At 42.2% G+C, this 21,114-nt stretch overlaps 1 protein-coding gene across 3 annotated transcripts in view; it reads right to left on the bottom strand.

Annotated features, from left to right (window-relative positions):
- MAP3K7 (mitogen-activated protein kinase kinase kinase 7) overlaps window positions 1-12,416 on the bottom strand; it is a 46,480-nt gene extending 34,064 nt beyond the window's left edge. The window contains exons 1-8 of one of the 3 annotated variants that reach the window (XM_082216848.1): window positions 11,613-12,416; window positions 9,551-9,661; window positions 6,996-7,061; window positions 6,322-6,367; window positions 5,377-5,515; window positions 4,234-4,358; window positions 1,767-1,895; window positions 543-673 (exon numbers count right to left, since the gene is read on the bottom strand). In XM_082216848.1, the coding sequence (XP_082072974.1) occupies window positions 543-673; window positions 1,767-1,895; window positions 4,234-4,358; window positions 5,377-5,515; window positions 6,322-6,367; window positions 6,996-7,061; window positions 9,551-9,661; window positions 11,613-11,702 (837 nt within the window). In that variant the 5' untranslated portion in view covers window positions 11,703-12,416. The remainder of the gene's footprint in view (window positions 1-542; window positions 674-1,766; window positions 1,896-4,233; window positions 4,359-5,376; window positions 5,516-6,321; window positions 6,368-6,995; window positions 7,062-9,550; window positions 9,662-11,612) is intronic. The other 2 variants (XM_082216850.1, XM_082216849.1) reach the window with 2 other exon arrangements.
- Between the last annotated feature and the right edge of the window lie 8,698 nt (window positions 12,417-21,114).

Genomic DNA, 21,114 nt, shown 5'->3' with positions numbered 1-21,114 from the left:
CACCCAGTGATATTCTGAATACCACTCATGAAATCACCCAAGATATCCCTCAAGTAATTAAGGAACAAAAGAAGAAAAGGCACACTAATCTAGGAACTTCCTCTTTGCCCAGAACGTTGGAGGCTATACACCACACCCCTCAACAGTATTTATAGGAACTCAAACACCAGACTCTGCTCTGTTCCAGTAACAAGAAGCCGAAAGCACCAGCCTGAAGATGACGAGTGAGACCTCGTCGAAACGTCGCACAGACACCCCGACTCTTACACGGGAAGACACCCGAAGACACCAAAACCTGCATTCCTGTACCCGTGAAAATATGCAGAACATTATCCCAAGCCAGCAAATTTTTAGGGACTGGATGTTCTGTTGCAACAAAGTGAGCATATAACTTCTGGTGGTCTTCCATTATCATTCTCTTCTACAATGGTAGTGATTTTTCCATACTTCTCTTTCCCCCACTGCTTCCAAACCATCTACTTTCCATGCCTTTTATAAGCCAGTCCTTTTAGTACATTATGCCATATGTAAGAAAAATGTACCTGCATCAAATGTGTCATTATTTTGACAATTTCTTCCATTGAAGGTCGTTGTGAGGGATCTTTTGACCAACAGCGAGTCATTAAGCTCTCAATAGGCTTGGGTAAATTTTTTATCAGTGGTGGCCTAGTACCTACAGGGAGACCATTAAAAAAACACACACATTATAAAATTGTACAATGAAGTTGTAAGAATTCTACACAAAACTAACCATCCTTGACGATTTCAGAAAATTAACAATACTATTGCTTTTTCAACAAAATAATCTTGCGGCTTTCCATCTGCTATCCTTGCAACATTGCAACTTGAAAGATTTCACATGAGTGGATATAGGGATTATTTTACCACTTCACCAAATTGCTTACCGAAAAGGTATGCCAATTTATGAAGTACTTGGGTTCTGAATGAGAAAAGCATTTTTCTTGAAGCAAATGCTGTACATCCTCTCAACTGAGGATGGGGATCTTCTTGCCAGTAGGCCAAATGCAGCTGTCAGAGGCTTCCCATTCAGTCCCCAAAGCCTTTTTTACTCCCAACCTGGCCTCTGCCAAGACAGCACAGAAGGCAGCAGTTTGTTGCAAGAAGGTAAATTGGGACCTAAACTGAGTGCTGGAAGACCTTTTTCCACCTGGCCTGGGAGGGCAGAGCCCTGACTGACTCCAGTTACAAAAGCTGAGGCTGCTTAACAGAATCTTGGCCTGGGGTGTTGTTTAGGGGGTTTTGTGGCGGAGGGCTTATTGCTGCTGTTCATGTTAAATCACAACATCCAAAATTAAGATACAATGAATTAAGTGGAAAATGTTTAATTTGGCTCTGTACTTTTTGATGTTTGTAGTTATGCAATTTTTTTAAAGTTGTAAATTTCCCTGAGCATGGTTTTAACTTTGGAGAGGATCCATACAAATAAAATGATTGACTGATTAATCCATCCAATCAATCAATCAATCAATCAATCACTTAATGACCATTTTACTATTTAAAATAACCCCCTGCCTTCTATGCGACTAGAGCAGATAAGAGTTTAAACAAGTGGATTTGCCCCTGGCTGGTCTACTTTTGCCCCAATCTTGCACCAGTGAATTAGGCACCAGAGTAATGCACTTTACTGAAAACTTGTGGCAAATGCATACACACACACACAAAAAAAAAAAAAAAAAACACAAAAAAAACACAACACAAAAATTCAGAAATGCTACTTGTTAGTTACCAATTAAGTCTGAACTTACCATTGTGAACTGCCCACATGATTCGAAACGCAGGACCACCAATCTCATCAAAAGGTTTTCTACGGGTAATCACTTCCCAAAGAATAATACCCCAACTGAATACATCACATTTTTCACTGTAATTGCTACCTGAAAAAAGGTTATTCATATAATTTATATCCTTTTAAAAACAAAATGTGTCCCTTCTCAAACAATATATTTTCTGAATGTTAGTGACAAAACTCAAGGTGTTCCATGCATTCAACTCTGTATGAGATGCTACAACACAGGTAAAGAAGAAGTTCCCCATGACCAACCAATGCAAAAAGCAGGCTTGAAGTTACTATCAGCTGTGTTCAAGTCTGTGGATCAAGTTAATCGTGGGGTGTGCCATCCAACAGCTAATCTCTGCAGAAAGTAGGAATGCACTCGGCTGATGGGTGGTTGCTTCAAAGCACCCTGTAGGGCATGGTGTTTTGAAGTACTGACAATTATCACTTAACATCATTGTGATGTTCGGTGGAAGACGTCAAGAAAATGATTCTTTTGCTTAGGCCTCTGGTCTGTGTGAAGAAGTTACTTTTCAGTAATGGAGTGAGCTCATCAGATTGGAGCACTATGTTATCTTATGCTACTGTGCTTCAAGATCAGCAGTGAGGCCTGCTAGTTGAGAATGGGGGTCAGTGCTTTATGGAACTGATAGAGTTAGGAAGTTAGCTTTCTTATTTAGTCTGATTTGTAATTCCCAGAGGTGTTTGTCAATTGGGTTTTTGATCTGTAACTTTTATGGCTCTTTTGGTTCTGTCATATGCTGCTATTTTTATTGTACTTCCAGTCTTTTCTTTTTAATAAATCTACCTCGCTTATGTTGCTATCTGTCTATTTTGGGTAATGCCTTGGTACTAATTCTAGTTGCTAATCTCTTGGTTACCGATTACTGAATAAGGTGATTAATCTGAGGCTAAGGGAACAGACAGTCCTGTTTCATCTGTTGCTTCTTTGGAATCTTAGGGAAGTTTCCAGTAAGGTCTGGGAGTCTCTTGGCCCAGGCTGGTTGCACTTAAGGAGTAATGGTAGTGTAATACCTTGCAGGGTTGGTTTTATACCCTGAATATTTTGAATCACCAAAGACAGGGTTCCGGGTTTGGGTGAGGGGCAAGTTATTGACACGCAGGACTACCCAACTGTCAAATTTGACATACAAAGCACAGGAAAGGTTCTCCCACCCACGCCTCTAATTAATTTGATCAATGCCAAATATCTGGGGGAAATATTTAACTGGGAGTCCCTTAAATTCTCTTAGTACAACAGTTGATGAGTGTCAGGGAACTGCCATCGGAGGGACAGGTGGTGGAAGGGCTCACGGAGGTTAGGAGAGACCCAGCAGCTGAAGCAGGGACCAGCAGGGGGAGAGGTGGGTCTCTGAGGGAAAGCGAGCAAGCGGGATGGCTCAGGGACACTTCCAGCGAGAACAGTGGGGAGGTTTCTGGACCTCCCATAGGGAGACCCACTCCTCGCCGGAAACTGTCACGCCGTGAGTCCAGAAGACGTGTTTCCGTTAAGGAGCTTTTATGTTGGAAGCGATTCCGAAAGCAGCCACTGTCGGAATCTGCCAGTGACTAGAGCAGCCATGTTTGAGGGGCTCCGTCACAGACAGAGGTTTGTGGACTTGAGCAAACTCTGAGGGACTACGATTTTACGCACAAGCAGCTCATCATCCCATCACAATGAGTTTTCAAAAAAGAAAAGAAAACTTCTTTGCAAGCAGTTTTGTTAGAAATTTAAAAAGAAATCATTCTAAGCATGTTACAAAGCATTCCTTGAGTGACAGTTCAATGGAACCAAGAGAGTGCATCCTTGAATGGCTTATTACATATTCAGATTGAGAACAGGAGCAAGGAAACTCTTAGGTGGCTTCTGAGTGTGTGTGAACTTCCACTACGTTGTGTCCACACCAGGATGCTATTGCATGTGACAAGGCTAAACCAATGTCACTGTCCTGCATGCATAATCACATATACATATCTATTTCAGTGCCACATAAGTGATAGCACTGAGCAGATTTTATAAATGGCAATATTTGAATTGAATTCCTCCAAGATTAAATGCAGGTATATATTAATATGGAAGCAAGTTTATTTATTTATTTAATATTTAAGTTTATAGGCCACTTTTCAATGTAAATATGCACAAAGTGACTCATAACAGCACAAATTACTTTGTCAACAGGTAATTCCCTTCAAGATATATAATTTATGGTGGGTCTACATATATAGCTACTAAGATTTTAATGATTTGGAAGTTTATTACTTATTGTTAAAATAAACTCAAGGTATGAAATATCTAACTTTTGTTAAATATATTGTTTTTAACCTCCCCAACCCATTACCTATTACAATATTCAACAGGAATACAGAGAGAGAGAAATTACATATGAAGCTTGTAGAACACACAAAAATGCATATTAGGCATCAAATTACTTTGTTACCTTCAAAAACTTCTGGTGCCATCCAAGCAGCACTTCCCTTATTGTTGGTCATGTGTGTCTGAATATCACAGGCTGTACCAAAATCACAGATTTTCAAAACTGTCCCCCCTGCCACCAAGAGCAAGCTGTCAAACAAACAGAATAGTTTAGGAATCTTGTGACTAAATAAGAGTAGTTGCTGCCCTGAGCTCTTTTGGGAAGAAGGGTGGGATAGAAACTTAAAAAATGTTACTACACTAAGGGTGAGATTCTATGGCTGCTGGGAAGGTGTTACAGGAGCCATAGGATAAGATCTGCTCTGATGAAGAGGGAACTCTTATGTTCCCCACTGCCCCCTCTTAGGTGACGCTGACCCCTCTGGTGTCCTAGCAAAATCAGTTATGGAGCTCTGACATCAGCAGGGCCAAAAAAGCAAAAGGTTGCTGAAAAGTAGCTAAGATCTGAAAAATCCAAAGTCTTCTGGTCCTCTAACCCCTCCCTCCAGAGCCCCAAACTGGATGGAGATTGACACACTTCTGAGAGAGTTTAAAATTGTTTCTTCCCTTTTCTTTCCATTGTTTTCAGTGGGATAGAAAATGAAAAATATAGAGTTGTGGTGTTTTTTTTAAAAAAAATACAGGTTGGGAATAGAGCATTTGTCTGTGCTTACTACTGCCCTAAGGCAAGCCCAGGAGGGTGCTGGATTTGTCTTTCCCTGTAAGCCAGACATTTCAAGATTGCATCCTGAAATCCCATGCTCCATTGAGGAGAATGATGCAAACTTGCCAGAAGGAGTTTTATTAGAGGATTATCATGTTGTTCCAAGCTATTATCAATCACAGATCAGAATAAATAATGAAGCGCTATAGAGGGAGTTCTTCCATAACTTTCAATATATTTTTTTAAACATTATTTTTAATGTTAATTTTAAAGAACAGTTTCGTAGAACTGGATATCTGATGTTATACAAACACATGCTTTGCACAATGAGCACTTGTGCTGAATACCCTATTCCCTGCTAATAAAAAGCACCATAATATGAGCATAGTATCTGCTTTCAGATGTGCTGTAAGCCATTTATCCTCTAAGATGGGTGGGGGTGGGAAGAAGACTACAATATTTATTTTGAATGTTAAGAAGCTTAAACAGTGCCCAAAGACCTACTTTGGTGGTTTTAGGTCCCTGTGAATTAGAGCCTTCGGTTTCATGCTATGAAGGTATGCCACTCCCTGGGAACACTGTAAACACCAACTCATTGCATGTGCAGCAGTGTAGTAAGGCAGAGGTTCAGCACCATGTAGGACTGAAAAACAAAGTTACAAACTAAAAAGAACTTAATTGCACATTACAGTTGATACAAAACAAGAATACTAAATCACAGGCCTGAGTCACTGCTTGTTTCTAGCAGCATTGGACACATAAAGGTACCCAATTTAATTTGTGAACTGCACCACTTATGTGAAGAATAAGTTACAAACACCTTGGGTGTTGCAGTAACTCTATTTCTAGAACAAAACACAGGGCCAAACTGGCAGACTAAGAATGTGTGCTCAAAGTCATTTGTCTTGAATGGCATTTCTGGTAATGTGAGGGTAGCTCAACAACTATCGTGTCTGGATTTTCACTTTTTGAAATATGGCAGCTCTAGGTAATGCAATATAAGGGATGCTTCACTATGAATACAATTCAATCTCTTATGTTTATAATACCACAATTGAATATGCTTTCAGTGGCTTTGTGGTGACTTAAAAGATGTGGGTTCAGTAACTGTATACTCATAGTAAAGCAACTGCACTACCACAGCATACCTTACTGATGAACCCACCTTCTTGCTTAGCCAATTTGGTTATATGAAATATCTTCACAACTTTAGGCTCAATACCAATGGAGTTGATTAATGGTAGTTGAGTAGAATACTTAATAGCGAGTTCCGATATTTTTTTTTTAAGTAGACAAAACAAGAACACATGAATTCACATTATAAAAATCAAACAACACTAGAAAGAAATTGTTACTTCTACAGCTTTGGAATTATAGTACAAATTTCTAAATCCAACCTTGCATTTTAGTTAAGTGTTTTGGATAATACAACTCAAGAGAGAGACTCACCATTATAGAGAGAACCTCCTTCAGCATATTCCATAACAAGACAAACCTTTGTGGAAAAATCAAAGTGTTAAGTTAGAAGACACTTTTGATTTTTATGTAGAAGAAAATCTTTAAAATAGAAATGTTTTTGAAAACTTCCCCATCTAAACTCCTGTGTGGATTTGCGGGTTCCAAATTGCCTGATCTTGTTTGTGCAGCGGCAAAAGTGACTTGGGATAATTTCATGATCTTTTTTCGATTTCTGATCTTTGCAGATAGCGTCATACACATAGTTTGCTGCAACTTTGATTTCCTTCTGTTCTTACACGATGCCCACCCAGCTCTACTTTACTGATGCACACATGGGTTCTAAAACTAATTTTAGAAATTATTCATGTGAATTGGAAGGGGGCAAAAGAAAATGTTGGGCCAACTGAACCCATGAAACATAACCTGGGAAACCTGATTATTCCAGGTTTATTGCTAAACAAATAGCAAAAGCATATCCAATTTATACATACATTTTCATAATAAAAATGGGAAAAGTCAGTGCAGTATGTGCAAGTAAGTCAACTAAGGAACTACTTGCTCTCATATTCTTACTAAATGCAAGCAAAACTTTTAATCATCATAAAATATTTAGCCCTACAAAAATATTGTATTGTGATCTCAAAAACAGAAAACGTGCAACTTACTGGGTTCAAACAAGCTCCATATAATTTGACAATATTAGGATGGTTCACACGTGACAACTGTCGAAGCTGGAATTTAAGAGAAATAATGCATTTAAAGTCTACGTCCTTAATTTTAAAGTGATCTTTTCTAAGCTTTGCTCATGTAGGATTCACAGGTGAATGCTAAAACTGGTTTGATGCTCTATGGTATTTTGCACAGACCTGGAGAATGAACTGTGGTTTAGTTAGCGCAAAGCAGATACCTCACCTAACACTGAGATTTTTTTTTTAAACTACTACCAGTTACCTTCCCCCTGTGCAACTTCTCAGTGAGAAGGACTGCTATGACTACCTTTGGATAAAGTTTGTGTTATCTGTGGTGGCCCTTGGTTGCCACTACTCTGCCAGTGACAGAGTAGTATCGTAGTATTGCCTGTATAGAACAGCATCTGAACATAAAATCAGGTTGAGCATAAAATCAGGTTCTAGAAACACATTTAGCAGGTTAGCCTTTGCAAGCATTCAATTCTGGGTGATCACTGTCCGAATCACAGTATGATGTGAGACCCCTATCCCCCAAGTCCTCTCACCACAGAAAAATCTGGAGGGGGAATTCATGGCTTCTGATTGCCATTAAGAATGAAAAGTGAAAGGGTGACCCCACCCCTGTCCAAAGTCCACAGCACATACAATAGGGGAGGGATAGGTGGAGACCACAAATAATGGCTGCCTAATCTACACACGTGTTAAAAACGTTGTAAAATGTGTTTTTTAAAATTGTTTTGAAAAAAGCATTGAATTTGCTATAGCTCACAGTCACCATCTAGTGTCACAACTGTATATTGCACTTTACAACACATTCAAAATGTTTTATTTGCAGCTGAGTCCCTGGACTAATTTTACATCAATATGCATCCTTTGAGAAGAACAACATTCTTTATCTATAGGTAGAAAATGTACAGAGATGTTACATGGCAGATAATGGTAGTAGTAACTGGCAATCCTAATCAACACTTTACTCAACAGAAGCAAGGCTTGGACACTCCACAGGACCCTGTGGGGGATCACCTGAGCACTCCAGTTCAGTCCAGAAAGAGAAATGTAGTTTCATCCCACTCCAGAGAAAAGGCATGGAAATTTGTATCAGGCCTTTGACCACCATGGTTCTGTCTCTCAGGTTTATCCAATCAGTTGGACTGGGATGGAGTAGAAGCTCCCTTTCAGCAGCTGGACTGGACAAGTTAAGGTTGATGTTTCTGCCCTCGTATGCAAAACCAACTACAGTGGTGCCCCGCAAGATGAATGCCTCGCAAGATGGAAAACTCGCAAGACGAAAGAGTTTTCCGTTTTGGAGGAGCTTCGCAAAATGAATCTCCTATGGGCTTGCTTCGCAAGACGAAAATGTCTTGCGAGTTCCTGCGGGTTTTTTCCCCTCCCCCCTTTTTCTAAGCCGCTAAGCCGCTTATCAGCTGATTTGATAAGCTGATAAGCCGCTAAAAGCGCTAATCCTCTAATCCGTCAATGGGCTTGCTTCGCAAGACAAAAACCGCTGGACAAAGAGAATCACAGAACGGATTCTTTTCGTCTTGCGAGGCACCACTGTACAAGCATGGCTAATAAAAATTACAGCCAGTTATTTGCCTATTTGTGTGAGTCAGGCCTATTGTGGGCACACTATGCTTAATAATGTATTTCTGCATGTTTAAATAGTGTACTAGCAATGGACCATTGTACTAGAGCGTACCACCAACAGAAGTGCCATACCTCTCTCTCTCTCTCACCCCCCAACCCCCTGAAATATTAAGTGTTGATCATCTGATAAATAAGTGTACATATTCAAGTAGTTTGTCACTTTGATTGATCTGGTTTAAATTGCACTCACTTCCTGATCTCTTTTCTATGTGTGGTGGAAAACACACCTTCCCTCTCCACCCTTCTGACACACCCTACAAAATGTGACACCCACATCTAGTGTGAGAAGAGTTACCAGCAGACAGAGTAGGAACGTACAGTCCCATTTCCCTCACCACTGCTTGTAGGGAGAACGTAGAGGGGAAGTAGTATTTTAAATGGGCCAGCGTGACTGGAGAAGCAGGACACCAATAACTCAGCTTTAGTAGTTTGCAGAGTTGCTTTATTCTAAGCAAATGCAGTTGACATAATATCCCAACAGAAAAGGAAGAATTCAATCTTTAATCAGCTAATTGAGTTTGCAATATTCCCAAATACAGGTGGTGGAACTACAATTCAGAGGGTTATTGGAGTCAACTTTCTAGTTTGTCCCTCATCCCAACGGAGTCCTGAATACACCCCCAGGGGTGTAGAAAGTTTTCAAAACACAACTCACAATAAATCTTAAAGGAACATTTTACGGCACAGCAATAAAATTATGAGCACCCATACAAATTCACAATATTGTGAAGTACAATTAGAGTTGCTGTTTTACTGACTGAAACGGTACAGTTCTCACAAAGTCCTATTTCTCTTCCAACACAGCTTAAATAAAATTGTTTTGAAAACAATAGGCTACCTGTTAATCAGATTATGTTAAAAGAATTTTAAAAGAAAAAATATACCTCTACTATGAAAGCTTTTCGTTCCGATTCACTTTCTATTTGTTTAATGGCCACATCTTTTGCTCGCCATTTTGCTTTGCAAACTACTCCAAAGGCTCCTCTTCCAACAACCTATACAAAAAGGCAATTGGAAACTTTCAGTTACATATTTCAAACGAACCATCTGCATAGCTCATATTATTTTCTTTCTTCCTACTATAGAATGACATGGTAAAACATTTATGTTGTGCAAAAGACCTGCACAACTCATGGCTTGCCAAGATACCTCAAACCCAAAATATATTAATCGCAGTCTGCCAGATGCTTGGCAACTTCCTGTTTTTGCAGTCTCAGGCAGGCAACAAAACCAAGAGGTTTAAACAAGCTCCTGCAAACCACCATACCTGGATGGTGGGTCATGTTCAGATTTGAGATACTGCTGCGCAGATCTGGCCAAAATAATTTCCATCTCTGCATATGCCCTAACTTCTTTCTATCCTAAAAACCTTTCTAGCCAGGCATTGACTGATTATCCTGAGTCTCCAGGAGTGTGCAGATTTTTTTATTTTTAAGAAATGAACCTTGGGGATCGTATGCTTCCTTACACACTTCCCATCATTGGCATACCATTATTTTATTTGAATGCAAGATCTCCCTGAGCTGAGAAAATATGTCACTTCTGGCTACCTAGTATTTATGAAGCTGAATGCATATGAAAGTTTGTAATTCATCCAGAAGATGTGATAGCCCAGATGGAAAAGGTTAGTCCCACAAAAATCATCAGGGACTACTTGCAAGTAAACTTGCAAAAAAGATTTTGACTTTATGATGACTCTTCCAACTTAAGATACCAAACCTATGTTCAGTAGCTAACAGTTTTAAAGTGATCCCACCACTGACGGGTCTTGTGGATCTAAAAAGGCTTTGAAGATCAATCTGTTCCAAGTGGCTTTTACGTGGTTTCATTGGCGATACTGTTGATTTACTGCTTTAATGCTGTGTTTAGTGATAATTATTTTATACTGGCTGTTTTATATATTAATTTCTGAGGGAGCTCCACGTATAACACATTGCAGTACTCTAATCTAGAGGTTACCAGAGCATAAACTACAAAATTTAGGCTATCCCTGTCCAGATAGGGGTGCAGCTGGGCCACAATTTGAAGCTTATGGAAGGTACCTTGTACCACTGAGGCCATCTGAGCCTCAAGCAACAGCAAAGGATCCAGAAATACCCACAAGCTGCGTACCTGGTCCTTCAGAGGGCATGTACCCCCATCAAGAGCAGGCAACCTCCCATCCATCCAGTCTAGGGAACCACTCAGTCTTATCTTTTATTTTAAAATTATGTCTGTTGAGGTTCCCTAAACAAGTGTGTGTGTTGGGGGTGGCGGCCTTTAAATCTTATTGCGACTCAAATCTTGAGATGAGATTTGAACTCAGAACTAGTTACTCAAGCCATAGCTCAGCTTTCATGCTTGATAAAGTACCACTGGAATATTAGTATTATTATATTTTCAAACCTTCTAAGGAATTCAAGGTCGCTCCCCATTTCATCCTCACAACATGCCTGTGAGTTATGCTCAGAGATGGGGATCAGCTCAAGATCATTCACTGAGCTTCACAGTCAGGTAGAGATTTGAACCCCAAGCTACTGGTCTAAGGGCAGCCCTTTAAATACTACACACAACTCTGACTGTCATATATTGTCTTTATCTTACCAATGGGTCATGTGTACAATTAGCCTGTAAACAAATAGAGTGTGTGTGTTTTTTTGGAGGGGGGGCAGAAGAGAGAAGGCGCAGTTTCAGGAAAGCCTCGAGCCCAGACCCCTCATATAAATTTGTACTCCACGGGGCTTACTCTCAAGTAATTTTTAGGCACAGGATTACAGCCTCAAGTGTGTGCATGGGGGCAATGCAGGCAATGTTGACTTCGTGCAACCGAGCCTGCCATCCTATATAGGCATCTATAGATCTCCAAGGAGGTGGGGGGGGGAGTGTCTTTGGAGTTATGTGGGGCTTACTGCCGAGCTGAGTTACCAAGTGTCCCTCCCGGCGCCCTCTCCACCTGTGGGGACTCACCTCTTCCACCTCGATCTCTTTGTAGTCAATTTCTTCGAAGTTGAGCACCGGGGGGGTTTCAATCATGTCCGCGGAGTTGGCAGAAGACATCCCTCCACTTCCAGCGGGTGTGAGTGTATGTGGGGTGTGTGGGGCTGCGCGTCTGGAGGGAGAGCGCAGGCCGCCCAGGCGAGGCGGGGACCGGGACGCAGAAGGGCTCCTCTCGCGGGGCTGTTTCCCCGGGACCCCCAGCCCACCTCACAGCACTCAGCGGGGGACGGAGGGCCCGACGGAGGCGCCTCCTGGGCCGCGGAGAGGCCTCATACGAGGCTCTTCCGCCGGGGCTTTATTGGAGCCACCGGGAAGTCCAGGCCGAGGGGGCCCGGCTCGGCATCCTGCGCCCTCGCACGCACGCAACCTCCGCCTCCACCACCACCCCCGGCTTCCCTCCTTGCTCCGCTCTTGCAGGCCGCGGCCTCTCCTCGGTCGGAGCCTGGGAGTCGCGTCGGCGGCTGCGCCCCCCCCCTCGCAGAGGAGGAGGAGGTTGAATGAGGAGGACGAGGAGCCGCCGCAGCCGCCGCTCAGAGCCCAGCACCCGCCTCGCCCGACATCGGAGCCGCTTCGCGGAAGGGACTTTCCCCGCACGGCGCGCCGCCTCTCCCTTTCCGGCTACTGAGGAGGCCCGGCCAGGGCCACGGCCTGGCAGGGGAAGCGGCGGCGGCGGCGGCACTTAGCTGCTCCTCCTCTTTCCTTTCGCTCGTTCGCCGCCTCACTCTTCCCGGAGCTGCTCCGCCTTCCTTCTTGCTTTGCCGCCTCCCAGAGGCCGCCGGAGGAACCCGCGGTCCTCATTTCGCATCGCCTTCCCCGTAGCCGCGCGCGGGCAAGGGCTTTTCTCCCTCCGGGAGCCGGCCAGCGGGTGGAGTGGCCCGCCTCGGCTTTCAGCTGCCTGGTGCGAGAGAGAGCGAGGAGTACGAAAGCGAAACATGGAAGCGCATGTCTCCCTTAGGAGAAGGTACAGTGGTACCTCGGATTAAGAATTTAATCCGTTCTGGAGGTCTGTTCTTAACCTGAAACTATTCTTAACCTGAAGCACTACTTTAGCTAATGGGGCCTCCTGCTGCTGCTGCACCATGTGATTTCTGTTCTCATCCTGAAGCAAAGTTCTTAACCCGAGGTAATATTTCTGGGTTAGCGGAGTCTGTAACCTGAAGCGTATGTAACCCGAGGTACCACTGTACTGCTTTCTTGTACGCCTCTGAGCGGCAGCAGGGCAGGCAGAGATTTTAGACGGGATGCTTTTCCGCTACCAATGCACCAACGCACTAGGTAAGGGCGTTGCCAAAGAGCATTGTACTGCACTTATATTGGAAAAAGTCAATGGGCACAAATGGGCACACCTCACTGAGCATCTGACCATGAAAAGGGACTGAGGATCACCTTCTTCCTGCCCAATTAAGGTCCAGAGTGTGGCCTGCCACATGCATTGGGCCAATGACATGTTGGGGCAGCCCCATGGTTGTCATGGCAGCAATGAAGTCCTGATAATATGGGAGTCCTAAACCAGGACCGAAATTAGGCTTTCTGTCAGTCGGGTCAAAGATCCAGTTTGGCACCTCACCTCCCCACCCCGATACATGTTTGCGTACCTACACATATATGTATGCAAAGAAACACACCCACCCCTGAACACATCTGTAAAGAGCATAAAAAGTAGTCAATATATCATTTTAATACAAAGGAATCCTAAGAAGTATTATGACTGTATGACCAAAGGGAAAATGAGCAATCCCCTCCAGTAAAAGCAAATTGTTTGTCAAGAGTAGAACTTCCATGTGCATCAATTGTTTATCCGAGGTCAGGTTTTGAATTGGATTTATTTGGTCACAGGATCATTAAAAGACAGCATTTCTATAAGATCAGCCAAGGCCCTCTGGTTTCCTTTTTCCTCTTTGAGGCTTTTTGCCACCCACCCCTCTTCTTGGTTCTGAGAGAACATTTTCAATGACTTTTGATGTGTAAATTTACTCCTGAGTAAGCTCCTGCCAACCTAACAGTTCGAAAGCACATCAAAGTGCAAGTAGATAAATAGGTACCGTTCCAGCGGGAAGGTAAACGCCGTTTCCGTGTGCTGCTCTGGTTCGCCAGAAGCGGCTTAGTCATGCTGGCCACATGACCCGGAAGCTGTATACCGGCTCCCTCGGCCAATAAAGCGAGATGAGCGCCGCAACCCCAGAGTCGGCCACGACTGGACCTAAGGGTCAGGGGTCCCTTTACCTTTAAGCTTCAACAAGATTCCTTTCAATTTTGTTTTTGTTTGATTACTCACTTTAGGAAATGATAATTTTATAGCAATTTTAGGCTCCATGTAAGGTGAAAAAATGCTTTTTACGAGTTTAAAGTAGAAAGTGCCCTTTCATTACAATCTCAGTGCAGTAGCAAATCCACAGGGGGTCTTTTGCTTCATGGGGGAGAGCCATGCAATCTCTCCAGATTTTCCAACTCTCCCTCTCCCTGCATCATGTTGTAAATGAGCCTTTTTCAGCTTCTTAGGGGAAGGAAGGTGCTAGTGGCTGCCTTCACTTTTTCATCTTTTTCTCCAGCTGAAGCCCCAGGAGGCTGGGAGCCTCAATGGTGCCCCTCTGGAGGCTTCACCTGGGGCAGAAACCCTGCCTAAACACCACCTCTTGAGGTCAGCTCTGTCAGCTCAGGCAGGGAGACTGATGGGCAGTGAGGCAGGTCAGTGAAATCCCTAACCTGTCCTAATTGCCCAATGCCAGGAACTAGATCCCCGCAACTGGGTAAAGAACCAGGAAAGAGAGAACCTGGAGGGGTGGGAAGAGAATTTCTGTAGACCACAGTAATTTCCCTTCCGCAACCATCGAATCTGGCCTGATGCTGCACCAAATATCCAGATGGGCACAGCTGGATGAGACCAACTCCTCCCTGCTCACCCATCCAGGTCTCAGTGATACAGGACAAGATGGTGGAGGAGGGATAGGCCTGCGGGGATGCTGGGTGGAGATTGGTCCCATCGTTTGCCAGGGGAAGACTGACTTGAAACTGTGATGCTTCTGAATTGTGTGGTATTTGGGATCTCAAGAGGCCTCCGTGGCTAGCAGTGCTTTTAACAGTTTTAGCTGGTACTCCAGCTATGACCATTCCTGAGCTGGTATAACCTGATGATAGTGGTCCATGCACTGGTAACTTCAAGACTTTATAACTGTGCCACACTCTATGTGGAATGTCGTTGCATCTGGTCAGAAGCTGCAAGCAGTGCAGAATTGAGAAGCCAGACCGTACACAGGAACAGACTACTGGCAACATAGAATCATATCGAGTTGGGCCAGCTAGTTCAACCCCCTGCAATGCAGGAATCTTTTACTCTTGTTGAAAGAGTTGCATTGGTTGCCAGTTTGCTACTGGAATGTTTGTACATATTTCAACTATTTTATTGTACTGTAGTAGAATTCAGATTATATTATAGAGCAATCACAAACCATGTCTTCTCTCTCTCTCTCTCTCTCTCTCTCTCTCTCTCTTAATTTTCCATCAAAAAAATACAAATCACACCACATTACAACTTCTACAGATCTTCTCGTTTTTGGACAATCATCCGAATTGAACTTTTTTTAATCACACATTTCCAAATTTTACTATTGCCTTTTGACATACCCTCCGCTCCTGTTTTTCTTTTTTGCAATATTTCTTATGTTATTACAGAGCTTCTTTAAATGCCACTAACATTATTTCTTTATCACTTATACATTCCCAATACTCAACTAGCTTTCTCCAGTCCTCGATGAACTTTTGATCTTGTAGATATCTAAACTTCCCCGTCAGTTTATCAAGTTCTACAAACCATGTCTTCTCAGAAGTATTCTTCTTGATTGAATGCTATGCAGTCTTAACCATACCTTCTCTACTGAATTGAGACTTAAATGGAGTTGGGCTTGCAGCCTTAGGTACTACAAAAACATATTCTGATTTTCTGAACTCATGTAGCAAATCATACAGGTCTGTAAGTAACAAACTTGTCCATGTTTAACAAAAAATGGATAAAACTATTGATCCCCCAAACAAATGTTGGTAATAATATTGACAACAATATTATTGCATCGTATGTTTACCCGAAGATGCATTCATAATATTTATTTTCTTTCTCTTTTAAATTTTAATTTGATTGAACACTTTTCAGATACTTCAACACTGTAACACCAGCATATAATTAAAATAAAGCACACAGAAAATGAAATACCTGCTACTTTGCCTTTTCTAAAACTTACTTCCTATTCAGTATCGAATATATTTCTTCCCACAAGGTGGTACTGTGGCACTACTGTTCTATGAAATCTTCCCCTTTACGTTACTAAATTAATTTATTTCTGAATCCAACTTCCAGAAATCTTCAAAATAAAAGAGTTCAAAAAATTAATCACCAAGTTAGCAAGTTTTTTTTAAAAAAAGTATTGTGTCTTGTCAGTACTTTTGTTTTTACATTGTAAACAGTATTTATACATTTTATTACAGTGGTACCTCAGCTTACATACGCTTCAGGTTACAGAATCCCCTAACCCAGAAATAGTGCTTCAGGTTAAGAACTTTGCTTCAGGATGAGAACAGAAATCGTGCTCCGGTGGCGCGGCGGCAGCAGGAGGCCTCATTAGCTAAAGTGGTGCTTCAGCTTAAGAACAGTTTCAGGTTAAGTACGGACCTCCAGAACTAATTAAGTACTTAACCTGAGGTACCACTGTACAATATAACTCATTTGCAACAATATATCCTTTTCGTTTTAAAAACTTGAGAGGTATCTTCAGCCAGATGATTAGAATATTATTATTATTATTATTTAAATGTGAGAAACTTTTGTTGGAAACCTGGGCTGAAATGCTAAAACCGCTAGGTGGCAAACGGTCCAGCTGAACTCTCTATGCCTGTTCTGATAACATCCTGGATTAAATTTGGTGCAGTGTATGGCTCCACCCAAGATCACAGGTATTATTGGCTATTTCAGTGGCATATGAATTTGTGAGGAAGATTTATCTGGGTCTAAAGACTGGTTTTGGAGTATATTCAAGGTTTAGTTGGAAAGCCCCCCCCAATTATTTTAAGAGCATTTGTTGTGATAATTTCCTTTCTTATACTTCATTGCAACTGTAGCAAATATGATGAACACGAGTACCTAAGTACAGGTGGCAATCATTTAGCATGCATCCAATTGACATGCGACCACCAATGCATGTGTTTTCAGCTCCAGAAGGGGTGAAATGGGTGTGTGGCGGGGGTGGAACGGGTTTATGACATAGACAATGACCTGGAATGCAACCCCTGTGCAAATGAGGAGTTGCCTGTAAATAGATCCATTTAGGGTGCAATTTTTTACTCAAGCTAAGCTGGCTGGGGGGCTAGGCAACATGGTGCCGTCTGGGTGTTGTTGGAGGCCAGCTCCCATCAGCCCCAGAAAGCATGGTCAGTGGCCATAGACAATGGGAGTTCTTGCCTAGCAACATCTGGAAGGCACCATGTTCACTACCTCTGGATATGTGAAATGGTGGAAGCCACACTGTGCTGGCAGAACACAAGATACACTGCCACTATGATACATATCTCAGCAGAATGGTTTGGAGATGCCTGTAGAAAACTCTGCTAGTACCGTTTGCTGTGCTGGTGAAAATGCACCAACAAAATGGCTAAAATAGAGTGGATTCCTGGATGGGATGGGTGTGTCATAGGAAAGAAGGACACCTACATCTTATCCTGTACTCAATGAAACCATGACTATGCTTCTGTCAATGGTGCATCTTTACACTACCCTCAGATCCAATGCAAGGAAATTCTTCATCGCCTTTTCCTTCTTCATGGAATTTCTATTTACCAATAAACATGTTTTAATGAACTATGCATTTTTGTAGACATTACTTGTCTGGAGAACTGTGCTGCAAAAATATGGAGAAGTGTGACTTTGAAAGGATGGCTGTGTTTCAGAAAGTGCAAATTAGTCAAGTTCGCCTGTAAATGCGAATGGTCTTGAATTTCTCCCCCATCCCTACTTATGAGTAGCAAAAGGTGACTTTCGCTTTTACTCTAAGAGATGCCTGGGGATTTGAAGAAATGTAATAATAGCTGCTTGTGTTCCTGAGCTATGGCAACCCTAGTGTTGGTCATTTCAGGATAAGGAAATGGTTTTAGATGAATAATTATTTAGAGTAACTGTAACAATATGCAAGCAAATATTTCTGTTCTTCTCTAGGAACCTAAATGAAAATATTGATGTGTATGAGAAAATGTAAAATTCAAATTACAAGAAATGTCACCTATATGCCTTTTGGAGAAGTGTAACATTTTCTTGCCTTTCCAATGTTTGTTTTATCATAATTAGTTCAATATACACTATGCGGATGCAGATGTTTTAAAAATGCATTTTCCTTAAAGCTCTTAAGAAATTATTTTTTAACTTTTCAGTGGCCTCTAAAACTTTTAGGTCTGCTGTTTTTCTGGGTTGCTGGGGCAGGTTTATTCATCCAATCAATGAATATGTACCTTCATCTATTAAAATGGGCCTGCACCAATTAGTGAACTATTGATGAAGTGGCCAATTAAGCAGACTAACATTTGCAGCCTCATTTTAGACCACGGGCTTAACTTTCTGTCTCCTCCTTTCCCCATCACCTTGCATTGACTATCACTTTTATTACCCTTCTTTTAAGGGTCTTTCAAGTGTCTTCCTGTTTCTCCTTCTACTATTCCTATTTTCTGTGTTTTGTTCTGAAGCTTCTTTTTCACTATTCCTTATGCTTAGCATGTTCCTGCTGGGAGTAGTCCTCTTTTCAGGTTTGTTCCTGCTCAAGGAATCCTCTTACTCAGATGACGTGGGGCACTCCAAGCCAAATGTCACAAAGGAACAGCCCATGTTGAGGGACTATGCTGAGGCACATCAAGTGGATCTGGGACCCCCAGAGGAGATGGCAACCAATGGTTCCCCTCAAGATGCAGATAGGCCCTGCTTGGACCTAGAGGTGGAGACTGAGCAGCCACCAGAAGCAGAAAAGTGACTGCATGAGTAAAGGGGCATTATTTGTGAAGAAGCCACTCCTCATGAGTACACAAATTCCGTAGTTCACACTGATAGCCAGCAGCTGTGCTATGAAGGCTCAGGCTTAAAAGCCTTCAGTTCTTGATGCAAAGTGATGGAGCAACATCTATGCACTAGCTCTCAGAACTGGGTAGCTTCTGACTGCCTAGCTCTTCAGTGGAACAAGATCCATGCTTGGACCTTGGACTTCCACCAGAGTATGCTCCAAGTAGTGACTAATTCTTAACCGTTCTGTTTTTGTGCCACCTGAATCAGGATATTGCCTACCAGTCACCTTCTTCATTGTCCTTAATTAAACCTGTCTCTCTAAACAAATTCTTTCCCTTTGCATTTCACCGGTCGTAATCCTTTCAATTTCCCTCTGCTGCACCAGCCCTTTGTGTCTCATCTTATATTTATTTATCTCTTGAGTTATTTAGATACAAAATCTTTGGAGACTGTGGGTCTTGCCTATCTATGTGAAGCACTCAGTTATGAATAAACAATTACAGTAATAATAATTTGTTAAATGCATGCTCGGCTAGCAAGGACAATGTCATTGTCAGAGTTTGATATATGTCACAGATCCTCCCACAGATTACTTGTCAGGGCTGTGACAAAATGGGGACAGAGACAAAATGGGGACATGGACTCCTCACACACAGTAGAGTGGATAATAAATGACTGTAAGTCCTGGAACAACAACAACCAACAAAAGGACATTTACACAAATAGAACTGGTTTCCATGTGTTTTAAGGGAAATTTATGACTATTTGATAAAACTGCTTTGGACAACTTCTCCTCAAGTTCACATGGACTCCTCCAAAGCAGGGATGCTTTACTTTTCAACATAGCCACTCTTGGGTAATCAAAGGGCTGGGTTCAAAGGCCTTGAGATTTGTCTCTCCCCCTCGCACTTGATTCTTCACCCCCCTCCAGAACCAACAGATCACATGTTGAAACTGTTTTTTGAACAGCAGAATGTGTGTCCCCCCCACTATTAAAACTCCCTGTAGATAGAAAAAAAATAGTCTTTCATAGAGAATAAGGATTCTAGATTAGCCTTCCCATTGTCAAGGGCTACTTCTAGATGACCTGTTTATTGAGCATTCATCCTGATTTGCTTGTTTATTTTGTATCAAAGCAAGTGTTATTCCACACTTCAGCTCACCACTTTTCCCATCACAAAAATTCCAGCCTTTGGGGGAAATAGAATTTGTGGCACAATATTTCCCAGTCAACTATCCTAGTGCCAGTATATGATTGAAACCCATCCAAAAATAGTGAGAGTCTGGAAGAACCCTAAGAGTGTGGAAGTCAATATATCTGTCCATCTGTCTGGATCAGTAGAACTGTCTCAAATACAAAACTAGCAAAAACAGTTTTAGCACAGTATCTGTTTGTGTCCCCATTGGTGTACTTGGGGCTTTAAAATTTCAGCAGCACCCTGTGTGCTGCCAAAATTCAACACCCCCCCTCCTCTTGCCTTCTGTTGTTTGTCATTGTTGTGGCACCTCCTGCAGCACTCAGTGTGGTCAAACCAGTTGTGCTCCCCTAAATCTGCCTCTGATGTCCCAGTCCCTGTAGCCCTCCAGATGTTGTTAGACTGCAATTCCCATCATCCCTGGACATTGCCCATGCTAAAGTCCAACAAAATCTGGAGAGCCACTGGTTCCCCTTGGTTTTCCTTGCAGAGGGGATGAGCCGGTATTTTGGTACTTTGATAACTAAAAACTCTTGTCAGATATTTCTACATTGTATCATGCAAATCCTCTCTACCCCCTCTCTCTCCTCTCTGAACCAGCATGAGTATGATCTAACTGAAGCTGCTGTCCTAAACACAATTACTCATGAATACATTCCACTGAGACTACTGGGATCTGCTAATAAACGTGTTTATTATCACAACCAGAGAGAGTAATCCAAAGTGAAACATCTGTTAGACATGCTGTTCCATACGGCAAAATTAGTGTTGCTCTGGGAACCTTAATTTTTGTACCTTTAAGACGATACATCCACTGTCTTGGTAGCAATCCTTGCTATCTTAATTCAGCACTCATTTATCATTGAGTAACCCTTTTTCCTTTTTTAAAAAGAAAATGGCACAATCACTTGCACATTTGCTGTGGCTCCCATATGATATAGTGAAACTTGTGCAGGGTACTTTCCAAGAGTGCTATGCCTACTGCTTCAACGTTATTTGTTGTGTACATATTGCCTTTATTTTATATCCTGAAAATATTTTTTTTCAGGGCAGCTTAAAACACCCAGTTGAAATAATAAATAAAGTTCAAAGCAAAAACATCCTTGCATAGAAATAAAGCAGCTGACAATTTCCCAGAGTTGCCAACCTTTTTACAGCACTGCTGGCAACTTTGCAGGACTGGAGGAGGCAGGCAGCGGCTGCAGGGTGGCCCCTCCGGCGGGGAGGAGGCGGAGGTTCCGGGTGCGGC

The sequence above is a fragment of the Podarcis vaucheri genome, assembly GCF_965113315.1.
Source record: "Podarcis vaucheri genome assembly, chromosome: 3".
Taxonomy (NCBI): domain Eukaryota; kingdom Metazoa; phylum Chordata; class Lepidosauria; order Squamata; family Lacertidae; genus Podarcis; species Podarcis vaucheri.
The sequence above is the reverse complement of the archived record's forward strand: the minus strand, read 5'-3'. Positions and strand labels throughout refer to the sequence as shown.